A 24678-nucleotide genomic window follows, 5' to 3' on the forward strand; every position below is an offset into this window, starting at 1 on the left:
CTTAAAAGATCTGATGCATTGTGGCTCATATATATATATATATATTAAAACCTTGATGTGTCTCTTAATTACATGAAGGGTAATGAATTATCAAATAGAATGAATATTTGACTTGGGGTGCTGGAGATAGAAGATTAAAGCTCTAATTATCAAATCCAGCAGTAGTAGTAGTATAGTATAGTTTTAAATAGTGATTAATTAATTAATTTAATGGGGGACTTAATTAAGAAGCCAAATAAAGTCAAAACTTAGATGCGTCCTTGTGTGTCTAAGATAAGAAAAGTCTTGGGGAGGAGGGAATTGACTTTGGTGCCTCAAAAGAAGCATTTATATTATGAGAAGCTAAGAGCAGACAAAGGAAATTAAAGAAAGAGATTCTTGAAATCAAATCATCAGTATTATGCTCAACCATGTCTTCCAAAGGAAAAGAACCCCAAAACATGATGGATATTGATCTCTCTTTGAAGATAGATCATCATGAAAATAATAAAGACGGAGAAGCAACACCACCAAAGGTAGTAGCAACAGTCAAAGAGGATCTCAAGAACAAGAAGAAGGAAGAAATAAAGGCACTTAATATTAACAAAGAAGAGGTTCCTGAAGCCGCAGCTGGCGAAATTGAAGATGAATTACCTTCGCAGGATAACACAAAAGCAAGAGAGGTAATTAAGTAATTATTAACATATATACACACTAGCTTTTTTCATTAATGCCAATTACTAAAGTTAATTATAATTATTTCTATGCTCTTTCATAGTATTTAATTAGTGTAAGTTCATGAATCGCAAATCTGATATATCTACATATAACTTTTTATTATTGTTGCTTGAAAAATTTAATTTGCATCATGTATCAGTTGAGTGTGTTACAAATGGAGATGGAGAGCATGAAAGAGGAAAACAAAGTGCTGAGGAAAGTGGTGGAACAAACTATGAAAGACTACTATGATCTGCAACTCAAATTTTCAATCATCCAAGAAAACAACAATAATAAAGATAAAAGCAAGGTAATAATAATTGACGATCCCTAATTTATTTAATTTGTATAATATGTCTAATTAATGTACATCATGTGGTTAGGATCATGAAATTTCTCTCTCACTTCACGATCATCATCATCGAGAAGAGAATGCAACGATAAGGAAGCTCAATGATGAAGAAGGGCCGCGGAGAATTCATCATTATCAAGATGAGATGTTTAAGTTTAACAACAAAATTGAAAAAGCCTCATCCCTTGCAAACACCGATTGCGGTGACAGTTTAATAAGCGAGAGTGAATTAGGCTTATCGCTAAGGTTGGAGACAAGCACAAGAAAAAAGGAAAAGGAAATTGATGACGAGGAAGATCAAAAGCAAGAAGAAGAAGAGGAAGAAGAAGAGGAAGAAGAGGAGGAGAAAAAGACGCAACCTGCAAATTTTGCATCATCGTCAGCGGCTACGAAATTGCAGCGGACACAACATCATGCGTTCCACGCTGCGTCGCCTCCTAACAGAAAAGCTAGGGTTTCGGTTAGAGCAAGATGCGAGGCAGCCAACGTGAGTATATCCAAAACTATGCATCATTTAATTTCATATATATGCTTAATTATCTTGAATTATTGATGGATTTAGATGAATGATGGGTGCCAATGGAGAAAATACGGACAGAAGATTGCTAAAGGAAATCCATGTCCACGAGCTTACTATCGTTGCACTGTAGCCCCTGGCTGCCCCGTTAGGAAACAGGTACTGTTACTTCACATTTCGTATAAACAAAATTAGAGTTAGAGAAATATGTTAAATTATCCCATGTTGGAAATTCAAGTACAGTCATATTTAGGTGATAGAAGTTGATACCTGAGAATTGTTAGATGAAAATTTAATCAAATCAGTCAAATTACCTAACAGTTCTTAACTATCAATTTTACGTGAAGTGGATTGTTTCCACCTTATCAAACAACTGCACGTGAATCTACCTTATTTGATTTGATGTATATATAGGTACAGAGATGCATAGATGACATGTCAATACTAATCACAACATACGAAGGAACGCACAACCATCCACTTCCGGTGGGTGCAACTGCCATGGCTTCTTCGGCCGCAGCTTCCTTCATGTTGCTGGACTCAAGCACTTTCTCAGATCATGGCAGCTTCAACGTTAACCACCACCAGCCATTACTACTAAACCCAAACCCTAATAATAAAGGAGTTGTTCTGGACCTGATCGCCAATGAGGCATCATCATCACTACGTTTTCCCGGTATGTCTTGGATGCAAAACAATAATCATAATGGCGGTGCAGGTAGCTTTCATCATCAGAAGGCGGCTGCTAGTAGAGGGATAATAATGGAGCATGGCGAAGAAAGCAAGGCAGTAGTAGATGACATGGTGAAGGTGTCGGCCATTGCGTCAGATCCTAAGTTTAGGGTTGCTGTTGCGGCGGCCATAACATCATTCATCAATAACAATAATAAAGATCATGCTATTGGAGCCACTTCTTTTGCCGCTAATAGCAGCAGCAGCAGCAGGACTACTGCCAACAACTGGATCTTAGATAATAATCATAATTCTCTCTCTAAAGATGCTAATCCATAAGCTTACTTCATTCATTTTCCACTCTTTCTTTCTTTGGAGTCAAAAACTGAACCATATATATACACTAGCTATATATATTCTATATATGTAGTAACTTCTTAAGGCTTAAGCATTATATTAGTATTTTATATATACATGCATGTATTCAATCAATAAAAATGAGAGTTATTCGGTTTGGTAAAGGTATTTATATACTCGTTCAGTTTTGTAATATCTATCTACTTTAATCATGGTTTTACAGACCTAAAAGTTAGATAAATGATTATGTGTATTATGCATATTTTAAAGCATACATTAAGTATGCATTCGGAATATAAATACTATAGTCTTTGTTTTTCTTCTAAGTTTTCCTTGATTATTTTGTTGACTGGTGCGAGCAAACGTTGCTGTGTGGACTGTAATACCGCTACAACTGAAGCACTTAGTTTCTACAACTAATATATATTTTTATTTTTGTATTAAAAATAATTAATAAGAAGTAATTAAGAAAAGACAAAAAAAATATATCATTTAACTTATAAAAAAAATGTATAACAGGGATATTTATAAAATATGGTGCAAATATAATTTCTTTATTTCTGATAATTTTTTATCAGACAATTTACACATCAACTCGTGGAATCAAATTGAAATTTAAGGAATATAAGTCAGTTTTATCGATTTCTTTGCATTATTTTTTTCAAAAAATTAACTTAAGGGTGAAACTGGGTTCACCGCAGAAAATAAAGTTAAGCATGCATGGACATGATCTAATTGCACTGCTACATTAATGCAAGTGTGGAGTTCACATTAATTGTGCACTTTTTAAATATATTTGAACGCAGCTTTAGCTTCCTGCTCATCCCGGCCTTCCATTTAATTATATTTTTATGACATATTTCCAACTATATGCAGAACCAACCATATATAGAGTGTACATATAGATCTAAATTTGCATTTTTTTCTTATAAACTTCGATCATAACGTAGATCGGTAGATGTATAACAAGTTGACCAGTGTAGCTAATTAACTCGTCTATTTATGGTAAAACATGTATGTAATATATATAGTGTAAGGAAATGCTCGTGGTACCATAAGCTATATATGTATGGTATATAAACAGTAATACTCATACAAGTTTAACATGTCATTTTTAGACACTTTTTCTTTTGGTAAAAATCTATAAATTAAATAATACAACAATAACTTAAATAAATTGTATTACTTTCTCACATGTCAAGCCGCAAATATAATAATATAATTATTCACTACTATATTTAAGCTAAAAAAAAATAATTATATGTATTTTTTACTGCATTCGTTTCGTTTAAAAGATACTAAATTATTAAAATTGAACATATAAGACAATATCATATATGTTAAGAGATGTTGAGAGGTTCTTCAATCTAAATTTAAAAAATTTATAGAAACTTCTTATATGATTTAAAACTTAAAAGCTACGGGTTCAACTTGTTAGAGATATAACCATTAATGTTGCCTTCTCCCATTAGCTTAAGCTTTTGGGATGAGTGGTTTCATAACACAACTTAGAAATTAATTTTTGGGTAAACAATCAATAAGAAAACGACAAAGTTAACTGATATTAATTAAAAAATAAATAAAGAAAAGTCTAGGGGCAAGCAACTTTGTTAAATTCTGGCCAGTATTTAAACAGTAAAAAAAAGTGAGTTATTGGATGAAATTTCAAATCAATCTCACACCATTAAAACTATCATTAATGACTATTTGATGGCTACAAATCACAAAAATTACTGACCCTAGCATTTCTCAATAAATAAATGTCGAAATTTTTATAATAAAAACGGGCAAATGTATAAGAATAATAAAAACGAAAGCCATTGAGGCTTCATCTTCATGTCCTTAATATAATTCTTGACACAATTAGTAGTACTTTATTGATAAAATACTTAGTTAGGAGTTCAGTTTAAGGAATCAGAGAAAAAGACTGTTGTTTTATCAAAGAATTTGGCCAATGAACTAATTTGAAATAAGAGTAGACAATCTCTATTGCGCTCTTCTGTCCGTAAATCGACTTGGGAACCTCCTCCTGCTGGTATAATCAAATTAAATTGCGATACGAGTATCTATCATGATAGTCAATGGACTGATTTTGGGTGTATTTTTAGAAATGATGTTGGTGAATGAGTGCTTGGCTGTTCTGATTCCTTATCCTGATAGTCTATATATTGTTATTATAGTTCTACTATGCAGTTTGGGATGCTTTAATGTTAGAAAACTGGTTATAAAAGAGTTATTTGTGAGACATATTCTCTTGATATTTTTATTGTTCTATCAAATATTTTTATCTCTCACATGTTGGATGACCAAAATATTCTGTTCAAGATTAAGAATTTGCCAAGCCGAGATTGAAAAATTCACTTTGTCTTAGTGTGTAGAGAAGCAAACCACGCTATTAATTTGTTGGCCAAACAAGGAGCGAAGAGGATGAAGGACTATTTCCTTTAATTTGGCTCCAGTCAAATACGAGTTGAATAGAATTTTACTTTGTAATTCTGCTGTAATTAGCTAACTGTCCTTTTACTGTCTTGAAGATTTTGTTTCTGTTTAGGACACAAAAGAAAACTGTTATTATATATTATTTTATAAAAAAAGTATAAATAGACAATAAAAATACTAAATAATATAAATAATAAATAAATTAGATATTTAATTTATTAGATGTACAGATAGTTATCTTTATATTAAAATTGAGATGAATAATTTAAAAATATAATATATTTTTATTTTATAGACTAATTTTAAAATTTATTTATTATATTATTTATAAAAATAATTATTTACCTAACAACGTCCTTCGATTATTACTGATAGTATCTAAGGCTTTGTTTGGATATAGGAAAGAAAATAGAAGGAAAGAAAATAAGAGGAAAGAAAATAGAAAGAAAAGTAGAGTTATTTGTGTGTTGTTTGGATGAAGAGAAAATGAATGAAAAGAAAATAGAGAGAAAAATTTCTTTTGTTTTTTTTTTTTGTGATTAAATTTTTTTTTTTGTTTGGATGAGAAGAAAAGCGAGAAGAAAGAAAATCATAATGGTATAAAATTACATTAATATCCTTATAATAAAATAAACTATAAATATTTTTATTTATTTATGCTTTATTGCATTTTATAAATATTATAAAATATTATAATCTTATAAATTATTTATCTAATACATATATAATGTTTAAATGTAAATATTTATTATAATAATGTATTAAAACTATTAAAATTAAATTTATATTAATAATTATTAATAATAATAGAATTAGGGGTAATATTATAAATACATCAAAAATAACATTTTTCTTCTAGTTTTCTTGCTTTTAGTGAATGGAAAATTTTTTTTATGGGACCACACCAAAATTTTCTTTCCTTCCCATTTTCTTTTGTATCCAAACAAAAAAAAATAAAAATTTTCACTCTTTTTCTTTCACCATTTTTCTTTCCTCTTATTTTCCCTTAAACTAAACATAGTGTAAAAGTTCTAATGATTTGACATAATTTCTACCCTAAAAAATAGTTGTGATGATATATCATTATTATGGAGGGCTTCTGATGTGTGTCAAACTGTCAATCAGCTTCTAGCTAGCTATAAAAAATGTATAGGTGGTATTAATATATTGTTCCGTCCCTAATTAATCCCCTTGGAAGATTCTGATGGCATTTTAATTATTGATGCAAAACCACCACATCCACATCAAAGATCACATGGACGAAGCCTTAAAAAAGAGTAGTATTTAATACTCTCCGATCCCAATGTAAGAATTTCGAAATTCACTTGTCGCTTTTGGGGAACCGGAAGCCTAGCTAATAATCGGGTACAGTGTATTGCTGTATTAGCGTGAAGTTGTTATGTTATCAATTAAATTAAGTGTTTTGATGGGGAGGAAGTCTATTCTGATTTCTGAATATGAATAGATTAATTTAAGTAAAAAAAATCTAATATAATTAATAAATTTTATTATTTTAAATTAACATTGAGTTAATAAAAATATTTTTATACACAATATCTAACAAATATAATATTAACTAAATTTAAAATTTAAAATTTAAAATTTTAATAATAATAAAACTAAAATATTAATTTAAAATATTAACTAATATTAATAAAAAATATTTTTTATTTTTTATTTAAAAAAGATTTAAATTCATTATTATCTGATTCGGATGTTTGGATGAATTCAATTTTAAACTATGATACATAGACACTGATATAGAGAGAACATGACATGACAAGACACGAGATATGTCGACACACAAATTTTAAAATTTTATAAGACATGAAACATGCATACATATAAAATATAAAATATTTTTTAAATAAATCGTAATAATATTTGATATTTTATTAATATTAAAATATAAATTATTTTTTAATTATTTTTAATATTTTATTTTAATTATATCAAACATTTAAAATATTTATTTATTTTAGGTATATGTATCGAACGATTATCAATAAATGTCATGTACAAAATGTGTGTGAGAAGCCAAAAACTTCATAGGTTTTAGACTTCTAGTTCACCGATTTATGCTATTAAAACCAAAAAAATAAAATATAGAAAGATAAATCAACACAGGGCACAGCCTAATTTGTTAGTTGGGTCTAGCACAGATAAATATCAAGTTTGGGCCCAGCCTCAAAAAAAGGAATGGCTAAAATGGGCCCAGCCTCAACCACAGTGCCTCATTGCAGCCGGCAACGCCGCGGGAAGAGGAGCGAGCATCAGAGGCGGCGGAAACTAAACGGCAGCATTAGTAGCCATCAACGCCGGCGACCTTGGTTAGTAGCTCATCCATCAGCGATGTCGTTCTTCATCTCTGGAAAAGGGGGTAATTACAGGTTGAATTGTTTTAGGTGGGAGACATTGTCGATTCAAATGTGTTGGGTTCTGTCGGCTCCTGTTGGATCCTTCTGAATCGGGTCGGCTTATCCGGCCCAATCCAAAACCCAAAAAACAAACTTTGGCTTTTGTTTTTATTTTTAGAAACAAAAATAAAATTACAAACCAAATATACTCTTAAACTACATTTGCTCCTTAAACTAGAAGATAAGATAATGAAAATAAAATATAAATGATAAAAATATAAAAATTAGTATTTTTATATTTTGTTTAATGATAAATTAAAATAAATTATAAAATTTTAATTTATTTTATTTTTTATTTAAAAAATTTAAAAAAAATATAATAATAAAAAATAAAAAAATAAAAAAATAAATTATATATTTTATTAATATTTTATATCGTTTTATTAAAATAAATATAAAATATATTAATTTTAAATATAATATTTTTATTTATATCTCATATATTAAATACAATTTTATATTTCTGTATTATACCGATAAACAAATACAGGGTTAAGTAACTAATAGTTTTACTTAGCATCGGTCAATATTTAAGTCAATATTAGCAAACTTTTTTACTAAAAATATTAATATAATGCTACAACTCAAATATCGTAAGAAAGTGTAATACATATACGCAGAAACCAACAACGAATACATGTGAATGAAATTTTCCGAATGGAAAAAAATCAGCTAAAAATGTTGATAAAAGGCACTTTCAGTACATAACAAATTAATTAAGAATACGTAAAATATGCAGAGAAAAAAAGAACCATCAGCATGTTTTCAACTGTGGTTTGACAATTGTGATTCTTTTGTTGGACCTTGGTGATTTAGATTCTTAACATTAATTGACCGATTATAAGATATTATTCAAAACAAATCACTTGTTGTAAAATGAGAGATATATATAAGATAAAGATGTATAAATAGAAGATTCTAGTATTAAAATAATTAGCTCAATAATAATTTATAGATATATAATAATATTATATGTTGTAATGTATATATATATACAAAGATAGAAAGGAGTATAAAAAGTAAAGAGAGAGAGAATTGCATAAATATATATATAAAGATAGAAAGGAGTATGAAAAGTAAAGAGAGAGATAATAGCATTTACTTTTATTATTACTATGTGTATACAGGGAGAGAGATAATATTCAGTTGTTGTTGTATGTCTTTCTCTGAGGCAAAAGCCTCTATTTATAAGCGTATATGATGGAAGATTGTCAAATTACATTAAATAATATTCTTCTTCAATACTTGAGCCATTGTGGGGAAATGGTCATCTACCTAGGCTTCCTTATCGTAACACTCCCTTTGGATGACCATTTAGGATTATTGCCTCGTTAAAACCTTACTTAAAAAAAACTCAGTGGGAAAAAACCTTAGTGAAGGAAAAAGAATACAATATCCTTTAGTGATGGGAGTGCCTCATTAAAAACCTTGTCAAGAAAAACCCAATGGGAAAAAAAACATGACCAAGGGAAAAAGAGTACAGTCTCCCCCTCTTGTCGACATCAGTTGATGTCTCGAAATCGGCGCATCCCAATCTCATGTACCAATCTTTCAAAGGAGGATTTTGGGAGTGACTTTGTGAATAAATCTGCCAGATTGTCACTTGAACGGATCTGTTGGACATCAATTGTCCCTTGATTTTGAAGGTCATGAGTGAAGAAGAATTTGGGAGAAATATGCTTTGTTCTATCACCTTTGATGTATCCACCCTTAAGTTGAGCAATGCATGTTGTATTATCTTCAAACAGGACAGTTGGAGCTATCTTATGATCAATTAGTCCACATGACGACAGAATATATTGAATCAGACTCCTCAGCCAAAAACACTCGCGACTAGCTTCATGAATCGCGTCAGTATTTCAGCATGATTAGAGGAGGTTGCTGCTATCGTCTGTTTTGTGGACCTCCATGATATAGCTGTACCACCATATGTGAATAGGTATCCTGTTTGAGATCTCCCTTTATGTGGATCAGACAGGTATCCGGCATCTGCATAGCCAACTAGTTGTGACTTGGATCCATAGGGATAAAACAATCCCATATCAACCGTTCCATGAAGATATCGAAAAATTTGTTTGATTCCACTCCAATGTCTTCTGGTTGGAGAGGAACTATACCTTGCTAGTAAATTCACCGCGAATGATATGTCAGGTCGCGTATTATTAGCAAGATACATTAGTGCTTCAATGGCACTAAGATATGGTACTTCATGACAAAGGATATCTTCATTTTCTTCTTTAGGACGGAATGAATCCTTTTTCACATCCAAAGATCTTACGATCATTGGGGTACTTAATGGATGTGACTTATCCATATAAAATCTTTTCAAGATCTTTTCTGTGTATATTGTTTGATGAATAAAGATCCCACCTTTTATATGCTCGATCTGCAGGCCGAGACAAAATTTAGTCTTTCCAAGATCTTTCATCTCAAACTCTTCTTTTAGAGTTTTTATAATTGTTGGAATCTCTTCAAGAGTCCCAATGATATTTAAATCATCAACGTACACAGCAATTATAATGAACCCAGATGTAGTTTTCTTTATGAAAACACATGGGCAGATATCATCATTCTTAAATCCGTTTTTGGCCAGATACTCAGTAAGACGATTATACCACATTCGTCCAGATTGCTTTAAACCATATAAAGATCTTTGCAATTTGACTGAGTATAACCCTTGCGAATATTCATTGGATGGTTTAGATATCTTTAGTCCTTCAGGGACTTTCATATAGATATCCCGATCTAATGAGCCGTACAAATAGGTTGTTACCACATCCATTAAATGCATATGCAGTTTATGATATGCAGATAAACTGACCAAATAACGTAATGTTATCGCATCCACTACGGGGGAATACGTTTCTTCATAATCTATACCGGGCCTTTGTGAAAAACCTTGTGCCACAAGTCGGGCTTTGTAGCGCACAACTTCATTTTTCTCATTTCGTTTTCTCACAAATACCCACTTATATCCAACAGGTTTTACATCTTCAGGTGTACGGACTACAGGTCCAAAGACTTCACGTTTTGCTAGTGAGTCTAATTCAGCCTTTATGGCTTCTTTCCATTTTGGTCAATCATTCATTTGTCGACATTCTTCGACTGATCTTGGCTCAAGATCCTTACTTTCATGCATGATATCTAATGCCACGTTATATGCAAATATTTCATTGACAATTGTCTTATTTCGGTTCCATTTCGCTCCTGTAAAGACATAATTTATCGAGATCTCGTCATTTTCACAATTTTCAGGTACCTGAACGTCTTCTGGCGTTATATCAGAATTTTGGACAACTGCAGGTGTCTCTACTATGTCTTTTTCAACAGGAATATTATTTACCTCTTTTCTCTTTCGAAGATTTTTGTCTTTGAAACCGACAGGCCTGCCACGCTTCTGGCGTGAATTTGCTTCAGTGGCTACTTGTCCTACTGGGACATCAATTCGAATTGGGGCATTTTTCACTAGTATATAAGATTTAGTTATCCTCTTTGTATCGGAAAATGTATCAGACAATTCATTTGCTATTCTTTGCAAATTTATAATCTTTTGAACTTCCAGTTCACATTACCCTGATCGAGGATCTAAATGCATCAACGATGATGCATTCCAATTAAGTTCCTTTTCAGGAAGCTTATTCTCTCCCCCTAATGTTGGAAATTTTGATTCATCAAAATGACAATCCGCAAACCGGGCTTTAAACACATCACCAGTTTGTATCTCAAGATACCTCACTATAGAGGGAGAATCATATCCAACATATATCCCCAATTTTCTTTGGGGTCCCATTTTGGTGCGATTAGGTGGTGCAATGGGAACATATATCGCACACCCAAATATTCTTAAATGGGAGACATTTGGCTGCTGGCCAAAAGCTAATTGCATAGGAGAGAACTTATGGTAACTCGTTGTCCTCAAACGAATAAGTGCTGCGGCATGTAAAATAGCATGCCCCCAAACCGAGGTTGGGAGATTTGTTCTCATAAGCAAGGGTCTAGTAATTAATTGGAGGCGTTTAATAAGTGATTCTGCTAACCCATTTTGTGTGTGAACATAAGTTACTGGATGTTCAACACTTATTCCTTAGCCATTCAATAAGCATCAAAAGCTTGGGAAGTAAATTCACCAGCATTATCAAGACGAATTGCTTTGATTGGATTTTCTGGAAATTGTGCTTTTAATCGAATAATTTGAGCCAATAATCTCGCAAACGCCAGGTTGCGAAAAGATAATAAGCACACATGTGACCATCTCGAAGATGCGTCTATCAGGACCATAAAATATCTAAAAGATCCACATGGTAGATGAATAGGTCCACATATATCACCTTGAATCCTTTCTAGGAATTCAGGGGACTCAAATCCAATCTTTACTCGTGATGGCCTTAAAATTAACTTTCCTTGAGAACATGCAGCACAACAAAATTCACTAGTTTTAAGAATCTTCTGGTTCTTTAGTGAATGTCCATGAGCGTTTTCAATAATTCTCCTCATCATGGTTGTTCCCGGATGACCCAATCTATCATGCCAAGTTATGAATTCATTTGGGCTAGTAAACTTCTGGTTTACAATGGCATGTGATTCAATTGCACTAATCTTGGTATAATACAACCCAGATGAAAGTGAGGGTAATTTTTCTAATATAACTTTCTTATTTGAATCATGAGTTGTGATACATAAGTACTCATGATTTTTCTCATTCATAGTCTTAATATGATATCCATTTCGGCGAATATCTTTAAAGCTCAACAAGTTTCTTCGAGACTTGGTAGACAACAGTGCATTATTTATTATAAATTTTGTTCCTCCAGGAAACAAAATTATAGCTCTTCCGGAGCCTTCTATCACATTGCCTGAGCCAATAATAGTATTAACATATTCCTCTTTTGGCACAAGATGGGTAAAATATATATCACTTTTGAGAATAGTGTGCGAGCTTGCACTATCCGCAAGGCATACATCTTCATTACATATCCTTGCCATTCTCTTCAAAAACAAATAATAATAAAATGAGTAGTATGCACAGTTAAATTGAATACTTGATCAGAATTATTTTTCTAAGAAACACTGTACATAAAATAATGTCATATACTAAATTTTTTTTTAAAATTTGACACATTTAATAATTTCAAAATTTATAAACATTAATATTTCATTATTTATGTACATCACATTTGAAACTTAAATACATAGAAAATAAAACTTAACAATAAGTTCTTTACATTATTTATTTACATATATACTTCACAGTCCCACATATTAAACTATTCCATCATTGATCAAATGACCAATATTTCCTTCAGGATCCTCAAAGAAATCAGATACATCATAATGAGTGGTGGAGTTCTCAGCATCATTTGAGACAAAATTTGTTTCCTTTCCTTTGTCGTCCTTTTTCAAAGATGCCTGGTAAAGATTGACTAGGTGCCTTGGGGTACAACAGGTACGTGACCAATGGCCCTTTCCACCACAACGGAAACACTTATCCTCTGTTGATTTATTCTGCCCGATATTCCTTTCTCTATCCCACTTCTGGTGAGATCCTCTCTTTTGAATATAATTCTTTTTCCTTCCATAATTTTTCTTATTATTAAAACCTTGCCATTTACCTCTTCTGGGATAATTTGCCACATTTACTTCAGGAAATGGGGCAGCGCCAGTTGGGCGCGCTTCATGATTTTTCAATAACAACTCATTGTTGCGTTCAGCAACAAGAAGGCAAGAAATTAACTCATAATATTTTTTAAACCCTTTCTCTCGATACTGCTGCTGCAGGAGCACATTCGAGGCATGGAAGGTTGAGAAAGTTTTCTCCAACATATCATGATCAGTTATTTTTTTCCCACACAATTTCATTCGTGAGGTGATTCGAAACATTGCAGAATTATATTCATTTATAGATTTAAAATCTTGTAAACGCAAATGCGTCCATTCATATCGGGCTTGAGGAAGTATCACCGTTTTCTTATGATTATACCTTTCTTCAAGGTCTTTCCAAAGATCTGCAGGATCTTTTAATGTAAGATATTCATTTTTCAATCCTTCGTCAAGATGACGACGAAGAAAAATCATGGCTTTAGCTTTATCCTTCTGGGATGCATTATTTTCAGCCTTAATGGTATCTCCAAGATCCATTGAATCAAGATGGATTTCAGCATCTAATATCCATGATAAATAATTGTTTCCAGATATATCAAGAGCATTGAATTCAAGATGAGAGAGTTTCGACATAATGAAAAATTTGTTACCTGAGTCTTCCTAAAAATTTGATCAGAGTCTCGTGCTGATAACGTGTTGTAAAATGAGAGATATATATAAGATAAAGATGTATAAATAGAAGACTCTAGTATTAAAATAATTAGCTTAATAATAATTTATAGATATATAATAATATTATATGTTGTAATGTATATATATATATAGAAAGGAGTATAAAAAGTAAAGAAAGATAGAATTACATAAATATATATATAAAGATAGAAAGAAGTATGAAAAGTAAAGAGAGAGATAATAGCATTTGCTTTTATTATTGCTATGTGTATAAAGGGAGAGAGAATAATATTCAGTTGTTGTTGTGTGTCTTTCTTTGAGGCAAAAACCTCTATTTATAAGCGTATGTGATAAAAGATTGTCAAATTATATTAAATAATATTCTTCTTCAATACTTGAGCCATTGTGAAAAAATGATCATCCCGATTCAAGATAAATTCACGAGGAAGTGGAATTTCCTTTGGATCTACTCCAGCATTTAAAAATTAGTTAATTGGTAAAGATACATGTACTTGATGCCCGGCCCAAAAAAGAGATCCAAGTCCTAGTAATCCTGCCAAATGGTGATTCAACATAGATTCTACATATTGGAACCATGCCAATTTTAGAGCAATTTTGTGATAATGAAACCAACCAGCAAAAAATATTAAGACTGTAAATACTAATGCACCAATTGCGATACAATAAAATTGTAATTCACTAGTTATTCCAGATGTTCGCCAAATCTAAAAAAAAATCAGAAGTTATTTGTATTCCTCGAAACCAGTAACATCACTCATACTTATTTTCTTTTGTTAGCGGGGCCGAGTGAGCTCAACTATAGAGTGAAATTTTTCTGACATTATTATTTTTATCTAAAAGAATTTGAATACTAGATAATATATGTAATAATTAGGTATTACTAATAATTCTATTAATACTTTTAATAGTATACTAAAATAATTTCGTTACACTTTTACACGCAACAAAAAAAAAGAAGCTTTATTGCTTTGGAAAAGTAGTAGAAAATATAAACACAATTACACTGAATAAGGTAGTAAGTGAATGGTTGATGTCCAAAAGCACAGGATTAGTAAATTAAATAATAATCATGGCTACCTGGTGGCTGTGCCCTACCAACCTGATGCCGGGTGGCGGTATCTCCTTTCTCCTTATCTTTCCACTTCCTAATCCATCCAACAGGTAAATTACAAAACGAGTGAACCCCATTACCCTAATTATTATTATTTTTTTTATGAACAAACTATTAAATTAGTTATATATATTTAGACATAATTCTGTTTTAATCTTTAAAGTTTAAAACATTTTATTTAAATTTTTAAAAAATTATTTAGTTTGGTCAAAATTAAAATAATTAACAGAATATCCTATATAACAGTAATACAAAAATAAAATTGATAATCTAAAAAATAAATACAAAGCGAATACATCAATATACTTATTTATTATTTTCTTTAGTTTTATAAAAAATATTTATTTAAATTATAAGAAGAATGATAAATAAATGTATTGATGTATTTACTGTTGATTTTGTACTTCTAAAACTTGTACTTATTCTCCAATGCTGCATTTGTTTAAGAAACACAGAGATACAAAATCGTGTTTAACAGATGAGACATAAATAAAAATATTGTGTCCAGAGATACTAAATTAGTAGATTTTGTATCCATCCTAATAAGAAGGACACACAGACACTAATATGAGACACAACTTATTTTTTATTTTTTCTTTTATTATTCTTTTTAATTTTTATAATTATATTTTTCTTCTCAACTTTTTTGAATGAATAAAAATGAGAATAAATTAAATTTTTATAATTTGTTCTAATTTATCACCAAATAAAATACAAGAACACAGAATTTTGTATCTCTGTCCATTATGTCTTGTTTTCAGTGTCTTGTCTTGTCCTGTTATCAAAAACAAACACAGTCATTATTGACCTTGTTTTTGTACCAAGACATTCCGTTATTTATTTAACTTTGACATCACGTTGAGACTACATTGAAATTAAATGAATTTTTTTTTTCAAATAAAATACTTTAACTTTTATGAACCAAAACAGGATTAGTCCAAACCTAAGAAATTAATTTAATATTTTACATTTTTTTACGGTAATTTTTGATAATTAATTTATCATTTAAATTTAAATTTTATTTTAAAAAATTATTAATAATTATTATATTAATAAAGCCAAATTTAAAATCATGATATTTGTTTCAACGAATAAATTAATTACTTGAACAATTAAATAACTTTCCAAAATTAATAATGAAAAAGTGTTCGCTACAATAAAATGATCTCATTCTAATGGTAAGACTTGCACTTATTTAAGGAATCTTTTTTAATAAATATACTGACGAAACCAACCAATCAATGCGATGAATGAAGATTACAGAAGACAACTAATATAAGAAATAATAAAACCATAAAAACCTCAATAAATTTATCAAAATATTTTTGGAAAATAAAAAAGCTTTTATTTTATTTTTTCACTATATCTTTTTCACGTTTATATTTAACAACTTTTTTATTTTTCTTTGTTTATAACTTTTTCTAAAAAAAAGTTGAATTGATAAATAAAAATGGCCTCCTTAGCAATCCATTAATTTAAATAAAAAGAAGAATTTTAATTGTATAAATAATTAATTAAAATAATTAATTTTTAAATGTATTAATTTTAAATATATAAATATTATATAATAGTAAATAAAATAGATAAAATTTATATTTAAACAAAACAAAACAAATGAAATATAGTTAAAACAAAAAAATCTCATTGGCTAAGAAATTAGTAGGAAATTAAATGAAGTAATTAATGAAAGAATAATATTAGAAGGAAAACAAAGAGAAACAGCCAAGCACATTCCTCTGTACTTTCGCAGAAGCCAACTGTGCAGAGGGAAACACTCTCTCACTAGAGAGAGAGAGAGAGAAATAAGGGAGCTTCAGAGAAGCACAGAAAACCTCGAGCAATCGCCATCATCAATGGAGTCCATCTGGAAGATCAGAAGCAAGACCAGCAGCAACAGGAAGCCCAGGCTAGAGCGCCTCAACGCCAGAAAGAACATCAATTACAATCCACCCGCAAATCCTCATTCGCCACCTTCTTCCTCCTCCTCTTCCTCTTCTCTCCACCACCAAACTAGCTTTAGGGTCACCGACGGCGATTTCGACCTAATCTTCCAAAGCCTGGGCCTTTCTGGCCCCGAAGATTTTTCCATCCCAACTGCAGATTGGGAAGCCAGGAAGGTTCGCTTTGCTTCTCATACTTCTAATGCTGCCGCTGAGCCCAAGGAGGATCGAAATTCAGCTGAAGTGAAATCTGGGGTTTTTCTTGATTCGGATTCCCAGCTTAAAAATGACAACTTTTCGAGACCCGTTGAAGTGGGAGGCTCCAAGTTTGGTGTTTCTTCAGATGTGAAGGTTTTGGGTGGTAAAAATGGAGATGGGGCTGGCGGGGGAGGGATCAAGGGTGCCAGGCCTCCGCTCTTGAGGCCAATTGTTGTTGATGCGGTTGGTTCGAATTGGGAATTAAAGAGGTCCTTTGGTCTCCAAGATAATTTTGTTGGTATTGGAGTTGTTGGTGATTCGCCTTCGTCTTCTGGTGAAATCGGCGTTGTTGGTAGGGTGAGAAATGGGGAAAGAAGCATGCTTTTTACGGATTCAGGTTCCTTTACTACATCCCATGATGATGATAGTGATATTGGCGGGGAAAGAGCTTGTTCTTCTTCTGGTTCTGGCGCGGTTGATGGTTCCTTAATTGAGTGGTTTAACCGAACTTTCTCGTCGTGGCAAAAAGGTGACGTTTTGGGAAAGGGGTCGTTTGGAACCGTCTATGAAGGTTTTACAGAGTGAGTGTTTCCTTTTTCCTCATTTAATTACTTTTATTTATTCATTTGGTTAGTTGGTTGGTTAGTTACTTTAATGAGTAGAGTTGCGAACATGCCTATTCATTACACATGCTCTATAACCTGACCTATTAAGAGATTGTGTTTGTTGTTCGAGCTGACTTGTAGTTTGGGGAAAACCCTGGTTATCTGTTTGTCGTTACACTTAAGGACATTATTTAAGTTGGTGGTGTTTCCATGTTTATGTGAGATTTACTTTGATAAATAAAGGGGAAATTAGCATTAAGGACAGTTAAGAGGTATTAATGATGAAAAGAGGGAAAATTTGCTAACGTTAAACTCTCTAAAGTATTAGTGAGCTTTGATTTGCAAAGTGGTTTCCTTGTTTCTTAAGTCACATGCACATTTTCTTTTCTTGCAGTGATGGATTCTTTTTTGCGGTGAAGGAGGCATCTTTGCTGGATGAAGGTAGTAACCAGGGTAAACAGAGCGTATTCCAACTTCGGCAGGTAGGAACTCTTTAGCCTTGTTGTTAGAGCTTATTACTTATTGTTCAATGTTCATTTGTCAATTCCATCTTATATGATAATGACACCATTAATTATTTGTGCTCTTTGTCTCAGGAAATATCTCTTTTGAGTCGGTTTCAACACGAGAATATAGTTCGATATTTTGGCACTCAAGAGGTATGCAAGATCTAGGTGGCAATAGACCAGTTTCTTATATGCTCCCAGAATATGATATTATAGGAAGACCAACTTCACTTTTAGGAATTGAATACGCAACCAAAATAACTGCATTGCAAATTTGAATTGTTTCTTTTTGGTAGAATCACAAGTATGCTCCTAAAGGAAGCCTTAATTTATTCCCTTCATTTCTATTTTAATACTAATTGACTGCAGTAATTAATTGCCTTATATTTTGTCTTCTCCAGGACCAAAGTTCACTTTATATCTTCCTTGAACTTGTGCCTAAAGGGTCATTGTTAAGTCTCTATCAGAAGTATAGCTTAAATGATTCTCACGTTTCTGCATACACAAGGCAGATTTTGCATGGCTTGAAATATCTTCACAATCAAAATGTGGTTCACAGGTATCATGAGTGATTGTCCTTTTGTGATTCGGTTTATTGACTATGCCTATGATAACAGCAGTCATATTTGGGTGATGGAATTTTCTGGCATAGTTATGTTACAAGACTTCATGGTTTAGTGACGTTAGAATGTACGGGTTATGAGTGATTGTGCATTTGTGCATTGAACTAGATTTTTCTACATGGTAGAAGCTGGATGATAATGGATATGACTTATGAGGATATCTTTCTAGCTGTATGACTAAGGCATTTTAAGTCGTATGACTATACTTCCTCTTTTTAGCTTCTTAAGTGTGTCCTCTATCATGATCAACTTTTCAGAGTATAAATGTATGTGATGTATTTTGTGTTGTACTATTTGATGCGACAACTACGATAGAAGCCGCTTTTTCATCAGTCTGCAACTAATTGCATCTCTTTTCTTTTAATATTAAATTTTATAGGGATATCAAGTGTGCCAATATCCTGGTTGATGTAAGCGGGTCAGTCAAGCTTGCGGATTTTGGGTTGGCAAAGGTAACCTTCTTCAACAATATAATACTGAGTTTCCCTGTTTGCTGTTGCCCTGATGCGAATTCCAAATGCTGCTGCTTAAATTATAATGATTTGGTCTTTTTCTTTGCAGGCAACTAAATTTAATGATGTTAAATCAAGCAAAGGATCCCCATACTGGATGGCCCCAGAGGTTTGTCTTTGTTCTTGTGTCATTTGGTTGGAATAATATCCTTCAAAGGGATAAACTAGAATGAGATATGGCTATCTAGTTTATATTGTATTGTATATATCCTGTGTGTTCAGCATTTCTCTACAAACATTAAGTTGATGTTTCGATAAGCTATTCTCCTGGTGACTGGACAAACCATCTTCTTGGATGGATTTTCTTGTTTCAAATTAAAAATCTTAGAAAAGTAGTTTGCCGCTCATTTGTAATTTATTGGAGAATGAAGATGTTTGGATAAACTGATGAATGAGTTATATTGTACTATATGAGCTTTTTGTGAGTTAGTGAGTTTGACCTTGAGTTGTTCCATTATAGGTTGTTAACTTGAAAAATGATGGGTATGGACTAGCAGCTGATATATGGAGCTTAGGTTGTACAGTCTTGGAGATGTTGATAAGGAAACCTCCTTACTCTGATTTGGAAGGAGTATGTAACATTTCTCAGTATTTTCTTTTGTTTTTAAGTATATATTTTTTCTTATATCAATATTTTATTTTCTTTATTTGTTTATTAATGATAGATGCAAGCATTATTTCGAATTGGGAGAGGAGAACCTCCGCCTATTCCTGAAACATTGTCGAAGGATGCCAGGGATTTTATCCTTGAGTGCTTACAAGTTAACCCAAGTAAACGGCCAACTGCAGCTCAGTTATTGGAACATCCATTTCTAAGGAGACCATTTCTTTCTTCCTATTCCACTGCGTCGCCACATATTAAAACCTTTAAGAGCTTATAGTTGACAGTAAGGAGGTCAAATTCATCCTTCCTTTTCTGTACAGTTGATCCCTGCCGTGATACGTACGTCAGGTCTTGACTGGTTAATAGCATTGGAGATGGCTGTTGGAGTTGGACCTCACAGTCCTCAGTTGGTTTGGTTATAAACTTATAATTCCACGGTCAAGGACTGAAGGGAGGTCATTTCACCATCAGGGAGCTTGCATTTATTATCCAGAGTTTCAGATATAAATGTTCGACCTTATGCTGAATTCAAAGAAGCTGAAAGGCAATGGAAATAGCCATCATTCTGCTTACAAATACATCCAGACTCCATGCGCCGACGGAATTGGTTCTTTGTTGCATCTTTGTTGGCAACTTGTGTTGTGGTGAGTGGTCGGGGTTGCTTGTTGCTTAAGGTGTTGCCTTTGCCCTTTGCTCGCTAATTGCATGGAAATTGTTGGGTAATGATTAATGAAGTATGACTTCCTAAGATGTAAATAGGTAAGGTAGTTGCCAACAAAGGTTGTAACATACTAACATATTTGTAAATAGCAGTATCCATTGACTTGCGAGTTCTGCAGTACTTTGTTTTAGGAAACTGCAATGGTCATTTGCTAACAATTTTGGTGAAGCTGCAGAGTAAGCTTATTATACATGTAAGCTGTATGTATATGTTCATGAGTAGTTCATTAATATTGAAATTTTATGTGATCTTTTTCAGATACTACAGCTTCTTATACGCCTACTATTTTTACCTTAAGGTTTCAGCTTGAAATAAACGGATACAGATGCACTCCAAAGTTTTCATTTAATCATGCAATATTAGCTTTAATACACCCTAAAAAAAATACTGTTATATTATATTATATTTTAAAAAAAAAATAATTCGTGAGGTAGGAGGAAAGGGTAGCGGGACGCCGCACTTAATTACGAAATATGTTTTATGCATATCAGGATATATATGTGATGATGGTTTATATATTTTAAATATATATCTTAAGGTAATTTACATCAATAAATTAATTAAAAATTAAATTTTAGGCAGATATCCTAAATAAAAATTAGTAGCACGCCTGTCCTAAATAATCAATCATATATAAATTGAGGCTATGGATTCCTTACTCCTACTTTTATTAAGGAGTATAATTAACCATCATCAAAATAATTATAAAATATATTTTATTTTTTTTTCTTTGGAAAAATCTATGAAACACGGACACTTCGCTGAGTTATCGTGTCCACGTGTCGGACACATTTCAGACACGACACTCACCGACACTCGTCCGACACGCGTGTCTGCTGTGTCCAACCGTGTCTTAATAAAAAATAAAAAATTCTTCTCCGGACACGCCTGAATACACCTAAATACCATCACGTGTCTGCGTGTCCAATTTTATTCTTAACATATATTCTTAAAATAAATTTAGATATAATATATATTATTATTTATTAAAACAAAAAATATTTTAAATACTTGATATAATTAAAATATGACATTAAAAATAATTAAAAATTTTAATTTATATTTTAATATCAATAAAATATCAAAATATCATTACAATTTATCTAAAAAATACTTTATATTTTATATATATGCGTATCCCCGTGTCATGTAAGATTTTAAAATTTGCGTGTCGGCGTGTCCCGTGTCGTGTCGTGTCCCGTGTCCGTGTCAGTGTCCGTGCATCATAGGGAAAAATTGATAATTAGATATTAATCTATCTAATTTTTGCTTTTTATATTTTTTTATTTTTCTTTAAATTTCAGATTCTGAGAAGAGAAGTATTTGGTCTGCTAGGGTTTTGTCTCCTCTTTCAATCAATGCCATCCTCTCATCCTCTTCTTCTGCTGTATCTCTCGTTCGCTTATCATTGCCGCTGCAACACGCCTCAGACAACGCCGCAACCTGCTTCCGCCGCCGCGCAACCTGCTGCCGCCGCCGCCGCGCAACACGCTGCCGATCCCGCCGCGCTACACGCTGCCGATCCCGCCGCGCTACACGCTGCCGCCGCCGCCGCCGCCTCAACACGCTTCCGGGTGAAATAGATATCTGATTGATTCTCTTGGTACGGGTGAGACCATTGATTTATGCCTCTCTCACCACTTTTTAAGTCTTCCCTTCTCTTAATGACTTCCTCATCTGAGTAGAATTGATAATCTTAATACTTAGGAAGCACTCGGAGTCACAATATTGAATCTATTAGCATAAAGTTGTGACGTTTATAGTTTAAATTTCTGAATGTTAACTTTCTGGTTTAATGCATTGATTTGATTTACTGATTTCTTACGCTTGATAAATAAACCTGATGGAGAAGAGTAAGATGCTGAATTTCTCAAGTCTGCACCTTTTTTTTTTTAAGTTTTCCATTCATATTCATATTGTATGAGTAAACACATCCTATAATTCCCGCGTGTACAAATGGAATCCCAATGTATCTGAAATTTTATTGACTTCGTAAGACATGTGTATGTTAAAGCTGTTATTTTGAATTGTTTGATCAGGAATCTACCAAGTGAGTTGGCTTCTGCAGTACCCCAGACCATCACTGTCACCCCAGAAGGGAATGTGGCTATTCAAAGGGCAAGCCATTGAATTGTTTTGAATTGTTTGATCAGGAAACAGAACAGAAAGAATGAGATTAGAGCCATTATTAGTGGTAAAATGTAATATCTAGAACTTAACAGTTTTTTGTTTGTGCTTTCTTGTTATCAACCGTAAAATGGACTGTGACAAGCATTATAACTTAACAGTTTTTTATATTCATTGGGGTTTGTGAGGTCTCAGTTGATATATATTATATTTTCATTCTGCATCTTAATACATGGTTGAAGTGAAGTAATTAATTGCTTGGCCATATGAAACCTTTACCCTTTTATTCATTTGTTTGTAATTTTAGTTAATTGTTTCTGGAATGAAGTAATCAATTGTTGTTGCGTCCGTCTTAGTGATGCTGCTGCCATATGCTGGACATGATATTTATCTGGTTGATTTGTTTGCCTTTGCTTCATTTAGATGGGAATTGCTGATACCATCTTAGACCTAGTGAGTAGTGAGACCACGCTGAGAGAAACTGATTTAAAAATATGATGAGCACTTAAACAATGGTTTAGATTTGTGAAAATTTTAATATTGACAGTGAGCTCATAGAAAAGATTTAATAATGAAATTTTACATTTTTGAAGACATGTTTTACTAGTATGCTAAATCATTATGGACTTTGCAGTGTGCTTAGTTGTTTAAATTACTACTAAAGATTGAGAGTTATGACCATATCTTATGCCTGGCTACTTTTTGAATTATTATTTGTTCCGCTGCATCAATGGAAATTGTTTTAAATGTCGTCCGTTGTCAGATTTTTCTCTCAATCCTATGTTTATGTTATCTTTTCTTCATTTGTTTTGAAATCTAATTCTTATTTGGTTTAAGCAACTCTTGATTTTTTTTATTTTATTTTCTTTTTTTTTCTTTTAATTGGCAGCTGAAACAGAAAATTTACCGAATTGACTGTGTAATCGGCATTTGTATCCAAGTAACTAACTAATCATAACTCCATAAAGCTAAAATTATGATTACTATTATTATTGGTTGTCACCATTTGAATGATTTCTTTAATTATCCCCTTTTTCTTATCCACTATTTAGATTAACGAGTTTGAGAAACGACAAAATAAACCTGCTTTTTAGTTTTGCATAATTTGCTCAAATTGGCAAATGTGGATTATTATTATTATTATTATTATTATTATTATTATTATTATTATTATTTAGATTAACGAGTTTGAGAAACGACAAAATAAACCTGCTTTTTAGTTCTGCTTTCTTGAGTTCAAGTTTATATTAGCATGGTTGTGCTATGTATTTCAGTTATCTGATCTTAGAATTAATATTAGTTGATTTGGGTTTGTGTTTACGAAGCTCTACCACTGCTTTCTTCTTTCTTGGATGATTAGGCTTCTGTTGACCACTCCTTACGTGACCTCACTTCAGATAAGTAATTATAAGTTATCAAACTCTGAACTTTAATTCATGAAAGTGTAAGCCTCTAGCATAATAGTCCCCAACTATAGAGAAGAGACATATTTGTGCAGTACTTTTTTTATGTGCTTGGGACTCATCACCCCATCATCACAGGATGATATAGTGGGTGGCTAGTTAAAATGGGATCACAGTCCATCCTATGATTCGATGTGTTGAGGGAATGAATTTGAAGTGAGTAGTGGGAGCCACATGTTATGCTATGATGAGTTTCAAGTGAATACACAAAAATGAGTTATTTTATCGCTACTTTGATGCAACAAGCATTCTCAATTTGTATTAATGTTGATCATTGGTTTTAGAGTTTCAATAAGGAATTTGGCATAAATATGTGCATGATCGCTCAAATGTTGATCGCTCAAATTTGTATTAATGTTCCAATTTGTATTAATGTTGATCGCTCAAATTGGCAAATTGGCATAAATATATGCATGATATATAAGGAATTTGGTCTCTATTTTAAAAATATTTGTTCTTATCACTTTTGGCAATTTATGTACAAACTTAAGTTTTATTTTGAATTGTGTATTTGTGTTCAAAAAGTA

General features: G+C 32.2%; 2 protein-coding genes across 2 annotated transcripts; both read left to right on the forward strand.

Annotated features, from left to right (window-relative positions):
* Window positions 1–295: 295 nt before the first annotated feature.
* Window positions 296–2913, forward strand: LOC107631585 (uncharacterized). Its single transcript, XM_016335074.3, has 5 exons — window positions 296–662; window positions 857–1006; window positions 1080–1535; window positions 1611–1724; window positions 1980–2913. Exons 1-5 carry the CDS (start codon window positions 411–413, stop codon window positions 2574–2576), a joined length of 1569 nt encoding a protein of 522 aa, XP_016190560.1. The 5' UTR covers window positions 296–410; the 3' UTR covers window positions 2577–2913.
* A 13655-nt stretch (window positions 2914–16568) lies between these two features.
* Window positions 16569–20822, forward strand: LOC107631583 (mitogen-activated protein kinase kinase kinase 1). The gene is made up of 8 exons (XM_016335072.3): window positions 16569–17571; window positions 17990–18077; window positions 18192–18254; window positions 18503–18660; window positions 19104–19176; window positions 19286–19345; window positions 19697–19807; window positions 19902–20822. Exons 1-8 carry the CDS (start codon window positions 16706–16708, stop codon window positions 20115–20117), a joined length of 1635 nt encoding a protein of 544 aa, XP_016190558.1. The 5' UTR covers window positions 16569–16705; the 3' UTR covers window positions 20118–20822.
* Window positions 20823–24678: the final 3856 nt, after the last annotated feature.

The sequence above is a fragment of the Arachis ipaensis genome, chromosome B3 (assembly GCF_059453495.1).
Source record: "Arachis ipaensis isolate K30076 ecotype BB chromosome B3, ASM5945349v1, whole genome shotgun sequence".
Taxonomy (NCBI): Eukaryota; Viridiplantae; Streptophyta; class Magnoliopsida; order Fabales; family Fabaceae; genus Arachis; species Arachis ipaensis.

Coding starts and splice junctions, on each gene's coding strand:
- LOC107631585 (XM_016335074.3), top strand. CDS start 411: ATGTCTTCCAAAGGAAAAGAACCCCAAAACATGATGGATATTGATCTC. Junction 1,536..1,610: donor CAAGATGCGAGGCAGCCAAC/GTGAGTATATCC, acceptor TGATGGATTTAG/ATGAATGATGGGTGCCAATG. Junction 1,725..1,979: donor GCTGCCCCGTTAGGAAACAG/GTACTGTTACTT, acceptor ATGTATATATAG/GTACAGAGATGCATAGATGA.
- LOC107631583 (XM_016335072.3), top strand. CDS start 16,706: ATGGAGTCCATCTGGAAGATCAGAAGCAAGACCAGCAGCAACAGGAAG. Junction 18,661..19,103: donor AATCAAAATGTGGTTCACAG/GTATCATGAGTG, acceptor TAAATTTTATAG/GGATATCAAGTGTGCCAATA. Junction 19,346..19,696: donor CATACTGGATGGCCCCAGAG/GTTTGTCTTTGT, acceptor GTTCCATTATAG/GTTGTTAACTTGAAAAATGA.